Genomic DNA, 18826 nt, shown 5'->3' with positions numbered 1-18826 from the left:
GGAGAACAACAAAATTATAACTGATGACTTGGGTATGGCAAATATTCTCAACAATCAGTTCAGTTCAGTATTTACTACAGATCAGCCTAATGTGAATTATGTTCAGCCTATGACTCGAGCAGAGGTAGAGGAGAAGCTGTTTGAATTTGTTGTTACAAAAAACGATATTAGTAAAAGAATAGATGATATGAAAAATGGGAAAGCACCAGGCCCGGATGGAATCTGTACTGCAGTCTTGAAAAATCTTAAAAATGCTCTCTTGGATCCTCTACAGATTTTATTTCAGTTATCTTTGGATACAGGTCAAGTACCAGATGATTGGAAAAGAGCAAAAGTTACTCCAATCTTCAAGAAAGGATCGAAAGGTAAAGCTTCTAATTATAGACCTGTCTCATTAACCAGTCTTGTATGTAAACTGTTAGAAGGAATTATACGTGAAAAGTTGACTGACCATCTACTACGTCATAATCTCCTGAATGGCTCGCAACATGGATTCATGAAAAACCGTTCCTGCCAGACAAACTTGCTTGAATTCATGGATAAAATACTTCAACTTATTGATGATGGAAAACCTGTTGATATTTTCTACCTGGACTTTGCTAAAGCCTTCGATAGAATTAGCCACAATAAGCTAATCCAGAAACTAGAATTGTATGGAATTTCTGGTAAGATTAAAAATTGGATTCAAGAATGGCTAACCAACAGAAAGCAGTGGGTTTGTATCAATGGCTGTCAATCTGAGGAGAGAGATGTTACCTCTGGAGTACCACAAGGAAGTGTGTTAGGCCCCCTCCTGTTCATTATTTATATTGATGATATTGATCTTGAAGCACTTGCCATTGATATTCTCCGTAAGTTTGCAGATGATACCAAAGGTGCTAAGGTTGTTCTAAATCAAGAGGATGCAGATATTATGCAAGATTGTCTCAACAAATTGTATGAATGGGGACAAGTCTGGAATATGGATTTCAATGTTGCAAAATGTAAAATTATGCACTGTGGTTATAACAATAAAAAGTTTGATTATAACATAAATGGAGTAAGTTTGGAGAAAATATCGAGTGAAAGAGACATTGGTGTGTGTTTTACTTCAAACCTTAAGCCATCCCAACAATGCCAGGAAGCTGCCAATAAAGCAAGATCAGTACTTGGACAGATTACCAGATGTTTCCATTACAGAGATAAAGTTGTTTTCCTTCGTTTATACAAACAGTATGTCAGAACTCACCTGGAATTTTCTTCCTCTGTGTGGAGTCCCTGGCAGCAGGCAGATGTTCAAATTCTGGAAAATGTACAGAAGAAAGCCATTGGAATGATTTCTGGCCTCAGATCAAGTGTATATGAGGAAAGGCTTGTTGAACTTGACCTTTGGACATTAGAAAAACGCCGTGAAATGTTTGATATGATACAAGTGTATAAAATGGCTAACAGGATTGGAAATGTTCAGTCAAGCTTGATTTTTAACAGAGACCTAAATAACTCCAACAGAACCACCAGAAATAGATCTGAACCTTTAAACCTGGTTAAGCAGAGAAGCAACCTAGAAATTAAAAGGCATTTCTTTAGTGACAGAGTCGTTGATAAATGGAACTCAATACCTAGTGAAGTAAAAAAAGCTAGGGATGTTAAAAAATTCAAGAACTGCATTGTTAAGTGGATGAACGAGAATTAGTCGAGTAGAAGCTCAGAGATTTCCGACTTGTCCCAACCTGGGAATAAAGGAAATAATTTCTTCAAGTAACAAGTAAGTAACGTTTGAGAGAAAAAAAATAAAATATGTGGGCCGGGGGTTGGATATTGTCCCATGCAATGGTCGATTTAGAGAATCATACTACAGTCTCCCCTTAGTCATAATATGTTGTACTATACTAACCAACAGTTTTTTCAGTAGCGGAGATACTCTACAATTCAACAAATCTAGGTGACTGTCAGAGTGGTTGGAATTTACTCTGCTGCTAAGTGAGATAGACAACTGTTTTTTTTGTTGTGAGTTTTAGCTGTAAGATAGCTTATTGACTACTTTTAAGATCCATTCTCTAAGGCCATTAATGTTTCAAACATCTTTTATTACTGAGTGATATAAATATATCATTCTTGTTCTTACTTAATTGAGGACTAAGATTCTAAAAATGTTTGTCATTAAAACAAATAGATTGTTATAGTGCTCAAGAAAAGGGTCAGATGACTTATTTTGCAAGTCTATAAATAGCGCAGCAATTACAATATAGCAACATTGTATATGACAAAATTAATTTTAATAAATCAAAATACAGTGATCTTCAGGGATGAAAAAGGACGATAGATTAATGCAAACACTGACTTGCGATAAACAAAATTACCCCTTTTGTATATCAAAATTATTTGTGGAATAGTTTTGACACTGTTGGTTTGTACAATCCAAATAAAATTAAACTAAAATCCAGCCACCCCCCAAAAAAATATTACTCACCGATTTAATAAACTCGGAATGAAGGTTTGTAAGTCCATTGGGTGTGTTAAGGTTGCTGGGACTCAAGCCCACGCCACCCTTGACACCGCTATGGCATTCCTCCTCCTCCATCACAGAACATAGATTGTCTTCAGCAGATGTCTAGAAATAACACAAATGTAATTTACAGACTAGGTTTTAAATATTATCCAAATTCTATTTCGATTGAATTTTTTCTTAGTACAGCTACTCTAGAATGTCCATTCTCAGTAAATCCATACATTCGTAGGAAATGGTTGAAAATACAGGTTCTTCGCAGTCTACGCTCGCATAATACAGTACACCCACATTGTATTACCAAATAACATTAGTAATATAATTAACTTGTCATTGCTGCGCTACTAATAGACAAAAATATCAAGTCTCATATCCCAATTTATACATGAAAAAATATACAAAATTTAAAAAAATATAATTAAACATATTTAAATACAGTAATTGGTAAATTACAGCTATTTAATTACAATACCTCCCATTGACTCTCACAATAATGAGAACTTACCATTAATTTACATATCCAGTCAACAAAAAATAATTTTGCTAAAAGGTTAGAATCATCATATCAATTTTAAACCATGTATAAAGATTCCTGTAGGTAACTTTAAGGTATAATCTAGCAGAGCACAATTTATCTTTTATTTTACGAAATTCTAAAAAACCTTGAATTTTTGTAAATAATTACTAAATTTGAAGTGAAAATATATTGATTTAAAACTTTTGAAAAGAATAACATTTGATAGCATACCATGGAATCAGGTGGAGAGTCTTGACTGAAAGAATTGTCCGGATCTAGTTGAACAATGACCTTGTTGGAGTTACTGCGCCGTTCTGACATGGCAAACTTTCTATTTCTCCAGTTGGTCACCTTCTTCTCTCTAAAATTTAATGTTTTCTCATTTATTTTTCAATCAAAATAATAATGTATTGAAATATATTTCAATAATCAAACTGTTTGGACTGTTTTCGTAACGTGAAAAGAATAACAGTATGTCTACTATTTCTATGAATTAGAGGCTTTATTTGAAATGTCTATTATGTGTTTGTTACATCTAAAGTCTTAAAATTGACATAAACCATTGTAAAAATAAACTACTAGGACATTGTTACAGGGGAATTTTTGTCGTCAATTTAGGTTGTTAATATAGTCCGGGGAACATTTATAAGGACGGAAGGGGGGGAGATTGTATCGTTATATTAGCCATCTTCTGGAAATATTTCATCTGGGTAAGCGCGGATTTCCCACAATATCACAAAATGGTTCTTGTTTTGACGTAGCTAAAGGTCCTTCCCTAACATTTTATATTTCAAACGAAGTTTACCTAGAATCAGGGAACAGCTGATTTCTCTTTGTAATTTTCTTATGAACTGGGGTCTGACAAACTGACACGGAATGTCGTCGTTGCACTTTCCTCGTTGGACCATGGATAACCAAGTCAAGTGCCACTAAAATAAAGTAAAAAATTAAAATTAATTTTTTTTTATAAATTAATAAAAAATCGAAAATGTAAGTATTGCAACGATTCAAGAAAATAAGACAACAGACGGTATATCAAAAGCCTTTAAATTACATTATATACCTATTTACTGGTGACTTAGAATCTAGCGACTCTCTATTCGAAGATTTAAAAAGTAGCTTAAAACCGTTCCACTATAAATATAAAAGCCTAAAACCACCCTATTAAAACTTTCCTAAAATTCAGTACTTAAATCTTAGATTTATCTTTCTGAAAGAGTAGCTAAACTCATAATTGGTTATAAAAGAAAATACCGTTTTGTTAACTTCTTAAAGATACTTACTTATATTGTTTAATTTGTGTGTTGAAAAATATAGAAACAATAAAATCTTACATGTTTTATGCCAGTCTTTCTTTGTTTTTGTATTTTGTTTGTTGTTGCTCGGTGTAGTAGCTGCTGCTGAATGCATAGGACTAGAAATTTCCAGGGGAGCTTCATTCTCCTCAGCCTCATCTTCATCCTAAATTCAATCAAAATGCCGCGTTTAATTTCATCCCATTTAATTAGGTTAGTATCATACAAAAGATGGTAAAAATTTTAAAAAAATAGATTAAATTAGAGACAGGAGAAGACACCTAAAGATAAACTATTTACCCTCCATCTTTTCTGCTTTCATCTTTATATTCCTTTAATGATAACAATTACAGTATAATTCTTAATCATAAAAAATATTTAGTTGATAACATTTCAAAATAATCATTATTGAAATCAAATGTATTATTTCTTTACATATGGATATTCAATATAACACCATGATATGTCAACAAAGCAAAACTAACTAGTATCTCAACTAGTTGAAATTTTAGTAAAGTTTTTTTCTTCAGTATAAATATCTCTCCAAGTAACAATTTAGATTAGTTGTATTTCTGATTCTAGTTTAAGACATTCTTACCTAATTTGATCTAAATACTACAAAAATAACCCAATACATATATATAGAATAAAAAGAATATTTTCATGAAGCCATCTATCAACATAAATGTCATTAAAATTATTTTTTTTTCGATAATAACCTAGCCTTAAAAAGTATAATAAGTCCTTTACATCGATTATGTCTTAATTTAGATTAACATAATTTAAAATTGGTAAAAACTAAAAGTATAAAATTACTCATCGAAGATAAATTGCATAAAAATCTAATAAAAGAGCTGGGAGTGGTTGTAAATAAGGAAGACTATTCGTAAAAATGAATATTAATGTCTCAATTCGAAAGTAACTTTCCTTTGATTGCATATACTGTATTACTGTTAACAAAAATTTTGCTAATTTACTTTATTGTATAAGTTTTATATTTTTTCCAGTATGGCTTCGAAACCGATTTATATCCGCTGGATAAGAGCTGAACTAAAAAATCTTATGTTATGTAGTGTCGTATTCCACACAATTTTCCACGAATATTAAAATAAAAATAGTAAAATTAATACCAGTTTCGATAGCCCTAGGGGCTAAAAATTCTGGTTTTAGTCTTATAATTTTTTATTTTAATATACGCGTTAAGCTGTCTATAATACGATGCGATAAATAACTATTCCTTCAGTTAGAAATTACTTTGTGGATTTTTTGCCCTTTTCCTTGGTTTTTGCAGATTTTCTATGGAATCATAAAAATTAGGTAATCCAAAAAATTTTAAAGTAGCAAATCAAGAAAATTTCTATGAATGATATCTCCAAGAAATCTTTTTTATGCCAAAAAAATATCTGGTTCTCCAACAAGCGGAGATAGTTTATCTGAAGAAGAATTATTTTGTCTCTAAATTTTCGGTCAATCAAATAACAAAACAATAATATAATTTCTTATGTAGATTGATTACTATCTGGTTAAAAACTTTTTATTTACTTATTTTTACTGTCTGATCAAAACCTTTAAAGGGTAGCTGAAATCACCTGTGAAAAGACAAGGCAAAATCTTTTACAGACCTTATACCCCTTAATTGCAAAACAATTTCCAGAGGTCTGGCCTGTATTCGCTAATGAATTGCACCCGAAAATGGGCTTTGTCATCCCTATAATGTAAAACCTAAACTGGCAAAAGCAAAAAATGATTTTAACGTCTTTGGCGATGACGTAGTTCAAAGGGACCAACTAAAATCCAATGGACAATGCTAAAGTTTGATTATGGGCATGAAAAATTGCATCATTTGGCCAGGAGTGAGAGGGAGGATAATGATGGCTTAATTATTCTACAACCCATTCTTTCCTTAATATTTCCCATATTTCAAAGGCAGAATTTTACACATACAAATTGGGGTAGTGAAAGGTAGTTTCGTCTATTGTCCTATCCCTGTATCCCTGAGGAATTGTCCAACACCTTCTAAAGATATTCCAGAGGTATGTGATCAGAATCTTAATAAAACAAATGCGCGATTTTTTTTCTGCGGAGCTACTATTTGACTTTTTATGTCCGTCATCATCTTAAGATATCTTAATATGATAATATATGGCATAAAATAGTTTACTTTTTTTCTTTGGTATGCTTGTTTTTGATCTGAATTGTAGTTTATGCTTACATTTTTTTAGACAATTTAAATTATGACAATTCATAAACAATTCTATATATTCTTTTTAAACTAAGAACTACTCGTTTTATATCCCATTCTAAATACTAAAACATATACAAATAGTAGATAACAACCTAAAAGATTTTGATTATTAAAATGGAAAAGACAATACAAAAAATCCCCATATTGTACAGAATGTACACAAATGTACACAATGTACATTAACATACCACAATAACTGGCAAAACCGGTGGTTTCTTTTTTCTGTTTACAATTCCAAATATCTAAAAATCATTGTAACACTAAGTTTGAAGAATTTAAGATTAGCGAGTCAACAAAAATCTTCAGTCATATATTTTAATTACTTTTACAAAAACTTAAATTCATTTTTTAAAAGTAGCGAAACTACTCTTTAACTAAAGCATGTTCATGTCTGTATGTCCGGAGATTCAGTGTCAAAGGTCATAAAGCTATTTTAAATCTATTCAGAAAATCTACGTAGGCACACACTCAAACACAGTCTCTACGCAGCACCTATCCCTAGGCTCTGAATCCCCCATAAATCGAAAGACAATAGGTATTAAGATTATATCAATATTAAAAATTGTAACTGCTTATTATTGTTGCGTTGCCACTAATGGACATAATTATCCTTTTTACATATAATTATGTCTTGAAAAACGGGATCCTAAAGAGTGGCTAAAATCTGAAAACATATATGATAAATTCTTAGTTGAGCCCAGCCCATTAATTAGATCCGTATAGCCGCCCACCCCCATTATCATACATAATTTTTAAATTTAAACTTTTTTAACAATATTTTTTTTATATTCTAATAAAACTGCTCTTAAAAAATGAGAAGTTATACTAATATTTCATTTTTTTATGGATGAAATTTTGATAGGTAAGTTTTGGTTAGGTTAAAAAGGATTATAATCCCGCTAGGATAGTTACCTCATCTCCGCTGAAGTTGAGAAGGTTGTCCATGAGCTCTTGATCTGGTTGTATCACTCGTCTAAAATAAAATATTTTGTCAATTTTTTGTTAATTAACACAAAATGTATAAAAAAAATTTATAGGCATTTAGAACCTTTTAAGTCAAGTTCCATAATATAGCTGATAGATTATCTTTAACATGTAAATATTTGCATTTTTTAAATCTTTAAAATAGCAATCTAATATTACAGAATGGGGGGCGCTAAGCTTTATAAAACACGCTCTTTAAAATGTCATAATTAAAATCCCTAAACTGTATTTTAATTACAAATAAAAGTTAAAACAGTTTAGTCTAATATTTTGCCAAAAAGTTAATTGTTTTTTTTTTTTGACAAAATGTACAACTGCATGTTGTAATTTTTTGAAAAAATATTTCTATTGGTTAAATAGTATAATTTGGTCAGACAGAAGGACAGACGTAAGGACAGATCCAAGTTATAGAGTAGCTGCACAACTTTGGGGACTTTCTTAGAATTTTTTTTTATTGGTGGGTTCATTTTGTCTAGTTTTCAAACATTTCAACCATTGATTATAATTTACAGAAGGGGTAAGTTTGTATATCATCATTACGGATGTAATCAATTTATCGATTATTGTCTTCTCCCTCTAGATTGTGTACTGTTTCAAATAGTTTTTTATCAATGTATAATTTAACCTTAGCACATTTCCTTTAGTTCCCCACCCCATTGTTTTCTGCTTAATAAATGATAAAATACATTGACATCAAGCCAGAACATTATTTATCATTACATTCATTTATCTTCTAAAGAGAAAGAAGATATTTTAATATAAAAAAGCACCAAAATCAACTCCAATAAGCTTGCAAATCAAATGTAAAACAGCGGAAAGTGAGACATTGAATAGACAGACACATAGATATTCTGCTATTTAATACTTGAAAATAGAAAAGCTGTTTTCAAGTTTTATGGCTTCGAAACTGATTGATTTCCGATAGATTAATACCGGTTCTCAGCCATACTGAAAAATCATGTATGGCATCGTGTTAAATAACCTGGTTTTAATCTTCTTTATTTTAATATCCGCAGAAAGCTGTCTATAATACGATGCGATAAATAACCAACATGGGATGAAATACGGAAATCGTGGAGTACTAAAATTTTGTAAAGCAATAAAACTGTTATTTTTTGCTAGCAAATCTTGATATATAAAACGAGCCTTTTTTGATTAATAATATGATTGATTCAGTCGTGATAGGTTTCATATATTTATATAGGAGTATTAATAGCTATTTATACTGGCATATTTATTTGTTCTATTCTTTGTATATATCCAAAAGTCTTATCGGATAGGACAAAGAAAGATAAATTAATGTAAATCTCGAATGATGATATATTATTAAAACTTTGGATATTGTTATTTTTTCAACCAATCAATACAGATTTCATAAAAAGTAGCTAATGATTAAGCCAACGAATGAGAGAACGTTATTAATTTTTTTTTATTTTTAACATGTTTTAACACTACTTTTAGAATACATGTATCATAAATGATAATGGCGCAGCCTCAGTAATGATATATTTAAATAGAAAGTAAAAGCCTAGATGTTTTTTCTTTTAAAAATTAGAGATCAAATCTTCCAAAAATTTAAGTAAAAATCGTCTAAATACTTTCTTTCTATGACTAATGGAAATCTTACACAATTAAAGCAGTATGGTATATGGATAAGCAATTGTAAACTTGAGTGGCTAAGAGCTCTAACGCAGAAATAATTTTGTTTATAACAAATCTTTTAAGAATTTTCCTATTACATTTTTTGCTTAAAAAAATTAAAGTCATACATAAAAAAATATAAATCTATGAAGATAAAATTAAATCTATACATATAGCACAAGTTGAGATAATACATTTCAATATCCCAGCTGTAAAATTGAGTATTAATGATAAGAAATTATAACTGGGAGCATGGTGCCAAATAAATATCAATTCCATTTCTTTGTGCTACATTTTTTTGGGTGTCCCATCACCTTCCCATTTTTTTTACAATTTATATAATCAATTTACTATTGATATTTTGGGCGAATATGAACCACTTTACAGTTATGAGACCTATTCGAAAGTGGGAACATATTTGCAAAGCAACTAACATAAAATGTGGTGTTTAATAACGAAGAATGTTAGAAGCAGAGAGCTTACTTCGGAAAAAAAATATTTTGCTATTCTGAAAGATTTTGACACAGTGAAATAGCTTTTTTTTTGTGGATGTAATAATACACTGCTAGATTTTTAGTTGTCTTTATTAGAGCAGAGCTGAGTGTTAAAACGAAACAACGAAACAATTAATATTTTCTAAGAAGCCAAGCAATAACAAGCATTCATTATTTGACATAAACGAGAGAACAATAAACTAAAATGCAGAAATAATAGAGGAAATTGAAACTTATATTAGGTAGGAATTAAATTCAATGAGTCAAGTAAAATAAAAATTCTATGAATATATGATAACACAATTACTCGATTAAAGCGTGTTTTAGGTAGTTCACAACTTTCTTTCAACTAACATTTTAAAATTCTCGCTGACATTGTACAACCATTTTTAAATAAGAATAATGGGAGGGAGATTAGAAGGCAAAAAGTGGTATTCATATCAATTGTGGTGGCTAGCACAGCATTCTGCAACTCTTTTTAACCTTTCCCAAGCATAAGGGAGAGTGGCTCAAAAACTGCAAGGGTTGAATTACTATAAAATCACAATAATCTCATCTATTAATTGCACTATATTATTTGAAAGCCAATGTTTTATTTATAGAAAATAAATCTGAAGAAAAATAAGTGAAATATTTCAATATGACTTTTATCTGTATTTACAAAAATCAAAGGACTTTCTTTCTGGAAAAAAGATTCCAGCTATTTTAGAGCAACATAACCATTATATTTAGTTTATGATAACAATGGGGTTTAAATTAAATTGACTGGAAGAATTTAATTATTTAGGACGATTCTTTCACTGGAATAAATTCATGAGAAAAACAGCAAGATATTGGGCTAGAATAGACAAAAGTTTTACTGTAAAAATGGGGTTTTTATGACTTCAAGAATCAACTTTTACTTTTGACTTGAGGTGACAAAAAACCTTTTATGCCTTTATCTACTCTGGCGACAAATTTTTGTTACAAAAAAGTTTAGGAAGCGCAGCTACTTAATAAGCAGGGTCTGTAAGTTCGCCACAGTCACATTGGAACAGTTTGGTCTTTTTAGTATATCAGCGTTTATTGTTACTGCGCTATTATCAATTTTGAAAGGTGACATTTTACTGTAAATTACACTGGTACCCAAAGTTTTATAAACACATTATCTTATTTATTAGTTCAAAAACTTTGGGTACTTGAAATGAATTTGGATTAATTGGTTGGAAATCAGTAGGGTCCAAACTTTTTAACCAATAGTTTTAATATACAGTAATTTAATTTTTTAAATGTAAAAAAATGCAATTAATACTTCTTTAATTATTAATAAATACATGTTATTAGTAACTTTCCCGACCTTCATGAATAAAACTTAACCTTTATAGTACATACATGAAATTGCTTTACATTTTCAATTTACTGTCTGAAAAGTTATAGGCAAATAGTTCTTCCTTAAATGGTATATTCATATTAACTAGAACTTTTTAAAGTTTTGTAGAATCTAATTAATCTTTATTATTTTCATATAGTTCTTCAGCCCACAAAATTTCTTATTATACGATTTTGAATATTTATATTCTTGTATATAGCTGTATTTTATGTACCACTGATATATTCGATTTATCATTTAATATAACTTTTATGCATATAACAACAATGTCCTTTGTTTCAAGAATCTGAAGGGATAAGACAATGGACAATAAATTGATGTGCATCCAATATTTGATAAAAATACATTAACTGTAAATTTGCTGGATGTGTAAGTGCTATAGCCCCCATCGAATACGAGAACATGGTTATAAAACTTAGGGAAACCTGTATGATTTAATATACAAGTGTCCTTTTCCAAGCTGCTTTTCTTCTATATGTTTTACCCTTTTTAATTACCTCGTACGGGCGGGATTGCAGTCAAGGACCTTATCGACTTGATGTACTGTCCAGGTCCTGGTCCAGCAATCCAGGAGAACTAAGGATGACTGTTACGCACCCTTCTCTGTCCAAACACCCAAGGATATTAGGTTGAGTAACATCCAACAGACAACCAACTCTCTGTGGTGCACGACCTTTGTCTGAGAATTCTCAACTGTGCATGGTAACGAGTTGCGCCTGTTTTGGGCCAAGGCATTCCCCCTACTCTTACTATTTATGTCGCGCATCTGACATAGCAGCAGTAGGAACCATTTTTAACGTCTTTAGTTATGACGCGGTGTCGGACCGAGATTCGAACCTATCACCTTCCCGACGACGACTATACGTTTGTTATACATGTCAATCATTGATATCTACCAGATTTAAAATTTGAATAAAAATATTACCAACTAACTAATTATTTTTGACTTATTATAAATAGATTATGACTCATATACAAAAATGTGCTTTTTATTATTAATTAACTTTTCATTGAACAATAGCACAATTTAACCTTTATTAATTATAAATAATATGTATATTTTTAACAAAGCATATTGATATTGCATTTAATATAAAATCATTTTTGTTTTATAACGCTAAATATCCAATATACGGAAGTAACAGGATGTCCGTCTGTATGTTGGCCAAGAAAGATATCGTAGATGCCAGATTTAATATGATTTAATTTTCATAATTAGGACTAGGTTGCCAGCTATATTATAATTTACCTGTTATAATTAGGACTAGGTTGCCAGCTATATTATTAATTTACCTGTTAAAATTAGGACTAGGTTGCCAGCTATATTATAATTTACCTGTTATAATTAGGACTAGGTTGCCAGCTACATTTTAATTTACCTGTTATAATTAGGACTAGGTTGCCAGCTATATTATTAATTTACCTGTTAAAATTAGGACTAGGTTGCCAGCTATATTATAATTTACCTGTTATAATTAGGACTAGGTTGCCAGCTACATTTTAATTTACCTGTTATAATTAGGACTTGGTTGCCAGCTATATCATAATTTACCTGTTATAATAAGGACTAGGTTGCCAGCTATATTATTAATTTACCTGTTATAATTAGGACTAGGTTGCCAGCTGTCATCTAATTTACATCTACTTGACTCTAAACCAGTAAGGACTGAAAAATAAAATAAAATATATTAATAAATAATGAAAATCAGAGATCACAGAGGAATAGACTATGAACTATAAAATGATGTCCAACCCACAAAACGTAATTTTTATGTTTATCTAAACAGTATTTACTTGAATTAAACAATTATCTTGCCAGCTATAATAAAGCTATCAGACTGACGTATAAACCCTAGTTATCGATATCTAAGCTACTTTTAACTGTTATGATTAACAAAAAGTTTGCTATCGTATCGTAAGTGTTGGAAATACCATAAAAAGCCAAGAGACCACAAAGACCTAATCTATCATAAATAACTGCTTGAAATAAGGGCATGATAAACTAAAAAACTCAAATTTCGCGATGATAATTTTGGCTCATAAAAAAAATATAGAATTTCATAAAAAATAAATGTGAAGTTGTGACTTATCCTGTTCATCTATCTATATTATTTATAATTTAGAAAGTATTTTTGTCGCCTTTTATTGAGACCGCATTTTACAAGTTTAGCATGGCAAAAAATGAGCAAAAGCACACAAAGACAAGTTGTTGCCCGGGTGTGCCATCGCTTTCGATTATTATTATACCTTCAAAGTGTTTCGTGTTAGCAAAACTATAATGGTAAATTACAGGGATGATAGTGAAGTGAAGATTAGAGATCTTAAGGGAAAAGCCAATGGACGAAAAATTGTTATAAATCCCCAAACATGATTTTAAAAAAAACATTTGTAGATTCAATTAATTATCAAAAAGTTCGGACACTAATATTTTAAAATGAACTTATCAAAATTAAAAAAAAGTTCGAAAAGTTTTTAAGCCAACGATTAATTTAACTTAGTTATATAAAGTTTGAGTACCCTTGTAATTTACAGTCCAATTTCTCCTACCTCACTGAGTAAAGGGCAGTTTGCGCGATTCAGTTGGCTTTTGATAAAACAACACACATGCAGAAGCCATTGCACAACCTTTTAATCTTAGTCTAGTTTAGTTTAAACATTGGATAAAATTATTATTTCTTGACACGAAATATTTAATACGTTTTGGGTCTTGTTACCAATATTATTTATTGTTATATTTGTGTACGTGTGTGATAACCATTACCCCGTCCTGTTTTAGAAATATTTTGTTAAAATTTTTGCCCCCAGCAATAATATGGTTGATTAATGCAAAAGAATGACCCATGCAAAATATTTTTTCTGTAAGGCAAAAATTGCGATGGTACAAGCACTGCGAAATTTTTGAAATATGCAAAAAGACCTGTTTTTAAAGCTCTTGTACCATCTCAATTCTGAAGATTTTATATAAAATTTCAATTCATAACATATAAAGGACAAAAGTGTAGCAAGTAATTTTCCATAGTAAAAGATTGCCAAATTTCATACATAAATAATAGGGTTGGGCCGGATTGGACAGATACGGATATCCGGCTGATTTATAATGCTGGATATCAAGTATTCAGGTTTATATTGACACACTAGAATTAAAAATTTGTAAAAATCGTTAAAATTGAGATGGAACAAAAGCTTTAAAAACGGTCTTTTCTAAAACGGGACGGGGTAATAACCATATTATCCAGTAAGGGAGGGGACATTGGACTATAAATTAGACTAGTACCCAAAGTTTTACGGCCGCGTTAATATATTTGAAGGCTCAAAAAATTAAGTTACTTTTATTTAAATATGAATGGTTGGTTTCAAAGTAGTAGTGTTAAAAATTTTCAACCACTAATGTTCAGATTATTGAGATATTCAAAACTAAATTAATTTCATATTGTCTAGTAATGGTTGCCATAAAATTAAAATTTTTACAGGAAGATTAAAAACTTACCAACTTGTTTTTTTATATTTATTTGAAACTTTTAATGAAACAAGACCGATTACGTTTATAACACGTAAAGATCATTGAGACAGCAATTACGTTTTATTTGTAATGTACAATATAAGCCTTAAAGAGCATCCCTTGCATGTTTAAAGAGGAATTTTTATTGTTGTCTGAAAAGTAAGCTTTTGCTCTTCGAATTTAATGAAATCAAATCAAGTAAATCTGAAAGTTTTATCAACACAGCTAAATGGTAGAAATCCCAAAGTACTTTAAAATTGCAATCACCGTTAACAGTTAATATGAGATAATAATGAATAAAAACAGACAAAAACAAACAAGGATGACAATATCCATGAGTAGAGAAGCACAAATAATCATGGAATGGAATACAGGTCAAAGTGAATTTTATCAGAAATGAAAATAGAAATATTTAAAAATTCACAAAAACTTTAAAAATAAGTTTTATGTCATTGAAGCATGACCCATAGACATGTATGATCTATGTATATGCATGTCATAGGATCTTCATGGGAAAAAAACTGTCTTTAATCATCATTGATACCGAGAAAATCGCATTCCGGACCAACTGACGGACAGACAAAATCAATAATAGAGTAGCTTCGCTACTAAAAAAACCTTAAGAGGTGAGTGGGTGAAATAGTTTGAATGACAATGACAAAACAATGTCGTCAATACAAAAAAAAGTCTGTTTTTTTTTAAATTTTTCTGCATAGAAAAGTAAACGTTAGAATGATAACAAACTGTAAATATTTGTTAATATGAAAACTTACTTTGCAATGTCAGACAAGTGACATAAACTTAAATATAACAGGGATAAGGGATGGGAAACGTAGGAAAATATTATTTCAGGCCTATTTCAAGCCTAGGCCTATTTCTAGCCTAATAAACCAGTTTTGGGATGGCGCATTGGTTCGTATAAAACGCTAATAAAAAAGCTGTGTGTGTGTGTGTAGATAAAGTATAGAATCAAATTCAGGTAGCTAGTTTAAAGTAAAAAACATAACTTTTTATAAACCTATATATTAAGGGCTTTTGTTAAAATGAAGTTTTTTCTCTCCCAAAATTTTTTTATCTTTTACTTTGGTAATTTGAACTGTCAGAAAGCTATCGTTGGGTTTCCCTCAGACAGATTTTAGTTTGTATTATTTGCATTTTTATTAATGAGTAAAAATTTTATTTGAAAATTTCATTGCTAATTAAAATTCAAAATAAATAAATTAATATGCACTTGGGTAACATTCTATCAAGTTCTTTGGATACTATTAATTAGTGATAGATTTGTACTGTGTTGTATTGTACATATATTAGGGTTTAGGTGTTTTATCAATTCCGTATTAAATTTTTAAAATTCAAAATACAACATCTAATTTATAAACTATCAAATGAAAATTCGTAGCTACCTTCTTTCCAAAAAATAATCCCGTTATTTTTGTTTTTTTCTGTATGGCCCTTTTTTAATGTTTAACTCTAAGCAGATTTAATAATTAAGCTAATGTGATCTAACACCATTTATAATTATTTTTTCGTAGCAGACAAAATCATTATTTTTTCCAGAATTGTCTGCTTCTAAAATTTTCGCCAATTGGTGATTGGTTGTTAAAAACAGGCTGATTCTTATTGGTTTAGAGTGATATCTACTTGGGAGCGTCCGCCAGTTTGATAGTAATTTGTAATAGTTGCAATATCCCTTTAGAATCTAGGCCGGGACCTAATTAATGGCCAGGTTTCCTATCCCTTATCCCTGAAATATAAGAAGTATAAAAAATTTAGAGGTTTGTTTATGCATTAGGGACGACCTTTTTTCTTACTCTTGAAATATTTTTATTTTATTTCTTGTGCTTTTGGTCCAAATGCAATATATAATTGAATCCGTCAATTAATTTTCATACAAAAATCCATAAAAAATAAAATGTACCAATTCGTTGTTCTAAATTACAAATATTATATGAAACTCACCTAACGGTCTTTTCTCTGGAGGTCCCGTAGTTTTTCTTAAACTTTTTCTGCTAGACTCAGACCTGAAATGTTTATTTTGTTATTTGTTACATATTATATTCAGAGATTTAAAGGGATAAGATAAAGGCTTATAAATTGATGTACATCCCTAAAGATGATACACAAAATTATCCCTATTGTAGATAAGTGGTTAAGTTGGAGCGCTTGGATACTCAAATTAATGTATTAAACAATCAAAATCAATGAAAGTTATTAAGGCAACGAATACGAAAACTTTATCATAAAACTTTGTGAACTAGTATAATAAACAGCCCAATGTCCACTCCCTCTCTGTATTAAATTAGTAATCTTTACTATTACAAATAAAATGTATTGTTTTTTAAATTACGATATTCCCTATGCATGTTAAATATTTAGCAGAAAGAAAAAATAGGATGGAAAATTATTTTTACTAATTCATAAATCCCTTTAAAAATATTTTAAAATTTAGAAAATCCGCAAAGTTTTATAGTCCGTCTCACCTCTAATAGCCAATTCAAAGCCATTAAGGCATTTGCAAACTTTAAAAATATCAGGGATTTGAGAATAAGTGAATCTACATATTTAATGGATAAAGGAATAGGACAATGGCTGATAACATAATCATGATTATGCTGTGATTGTAATCATCAATAAAAAAACAATGATATTCAACAGAAACTATTATGACAGACGTAAAATTGAAAGCAGTATAGTTTTTCTTCAGATATAATATCCTGCCATATACATGACCAATTACATGTCTATTGTATGGCTGCTAAAAATGAAAGTGTGTCCTCAGTTCAGAAAAATTTACCAATTGACCTGAAAATTATTTCTAAATCATTAACTGCTCCTCCTTCTTAAACAAAAAAAAACCTTCTGATCGCTATTTACAATCAGAGTGAGAGGGGACAATGGGCTGTTTATTACACTAGTCCCCAAAGTCTTATAAAAACGTTATCATATTCGTTGGCTTAACAACCTTTGGGACTTTTTAATGAATTTGATTGGTTGGTTCATTTAGTTGAGTGTTTCAAATGTTTCAACCACTAATTGTAATCATCAGAAGGGTTGATTTTGTGTATCATCATTGAGAATGTACATTAATCCCTTTAGATCCCTGCTAGTTAATTGATATTGAGACTTACAAATACGAAATGCTTTGCGAATTTTACATAAAAGCGGAAATGATGTGATACCATGAATGAATGGTTAGTAAGGGATCAGTGGTTTGCTATTTACAGAGTTTACCCTGTCAAAAATTATTTTTGAAGAGGCCTAGGACTAGGTTTAAGTAAAAATCAACTAAAAATATAACCTTTTAAGTTTAAATGAAGCATAGTTACTTTAAATTTTGTGTATTCATTCTAAGGAGAATTTGAAAGTTAAAAAGGTAAACAATTTTGCAAGAAAGGACATTTTTTCAGTCTATTACAGATAAAAATAATATAGAATACGAACAAATTTTTCATTTTCTACAACACACTAAAGGGAATGCAAATGCTTCTGCACAGTCAAAAATCTATCAAGACAGATACACAACAACCACCAAGAAACTATGCTTTTTGCCAGGGTATCTTTTAAAAATGTAAACAATTGTGACGGAAGTAAAGGATTGTTCTGAATGGTTATTGTATTTAAATCCACGCGACATCTAAAAAAGGAACTTGGAAAAATACTTGGGTGGCCATTTGCCAGGTATACCAGGATAGGATAATGGAAAATAAATTACTATTGCCCCAATTCTAGCTTCAAATTCTGACTTTGGTAGCTCAAATGGTCTGGAGAGAAATAAGAGGTGCAGATTAGTAACAAGTGCTGTTATCCATTCCCTGCCTTGAATTTGCTAATATATTTAGTTTATTCAATGGTCACAAACATGGGGACAGCAGGTATAAGACAATCCTACTATATAAAGTAATAAGATTTTTTGTGTTAAGAAACCGATTAAGTTCTTCATTTTAGGGAAGCTTCAAATAGATCCCGGGATGGTTTTAAGCTGTTTTATTTTTTTATATTTTGTGGGATGGTATCAGGCTCTATTTTTGTAATCGTCTGATCCATTTTAATTCAGAGCACTTAGATGCTAGGGGCACAAACTAGTACTTCTGACAAACCCCAAACTGTCCTAGTTTTGAGCAAGACGATTCCTGTGACGTCATATAAAAAGGGAAGGGGGGAAGAAAATCTCTTCCCTTTGCTCCCATCTCTTTTGAAGAGATTTTCTTCTTCCCTTCCCTTTTTCTTTCCCGAAACGTATATGACGTAACTGGAATCGTCTTGCTCAAAACTGGGACAGTTTGGGGTTTGTTGTACT

The 18826-nt window shown here is 30.5% G+C and overlaps 2 protein-coding genes across 8 annotated transcripts in view; one reads left to right on the top strand and one right to left on the bottom strand.

The window, feature by feature from the left end:
• The window catches only part of LOC145322525 (activin receptor type-1B-like), a 279945-nt gene that overhangs the window by 2968 nt on the left and 258151 nt on the right, over positions 1–18826 (top strand). The gene's annotated exons all lie outside the window — the stretch shown is intronic.
• Positions 1–18826, bottom strand: part of LOC145322524 (protein spire homolog 1-like) — a 199256-nt gene that overhangs the window by 17330 nt on the left and 163100 nt on the right. For 2 of the 6 annotated variants that reach the window (XM_080164618.1, XM_080164619.1), the window contains 8 exons: positions 16489–16550; positions 12627–12696; positions 7455–7515; positions 6731–6784; positions 4337–4463; positions 3808–3931; positions 3234–3363; positions 2450–2590 (listed from right to left, as the gene is read on the bottom strand). In XM_080164618.1, the coding sequence (XP_080020744.1) occupies positions 2450–2590; positions 3234–3363; positions 3808–3931; positions 4337–4463; positions 6731–6784; positions 7455–7515; positions 12627–12696; positions 16489–16550 (769 nt within the window). The remainder of the gene's footprint in view (positions 1–2449; positions 2591–3233; positions 3364–3807; positions 3932–4336; positions 4464–6730; positions 6785–7454; positions 7516–12626; positions 12697–16488; positions 16551–18826) is intronic. The other 4 variants (XM_080164620.1, XM_080164621.1, XM_080164622.1 and 1 more) reach the window with 2 other exon arrangements.

Source organism: Acartia tonsa, chromosome 6 (assembly GCF_053477335.1).
Source record: "Acartia tonsa isolate MP-2025a chromosome 6, ASM5347733v1, whole genome shotgun sequence".
Classification (NCBI taxonomy): domain Eukaryota; kingdom Metazoa; phylum Arthropoda; class Copepoda; order Calanoida; family Acartiidae; genus Acartia; species Acartia tonsa.
Note: the sequence above shows the minus strand (reverse complement) of the source record. Positions and strands in the feature narration are given on the sequence as shown.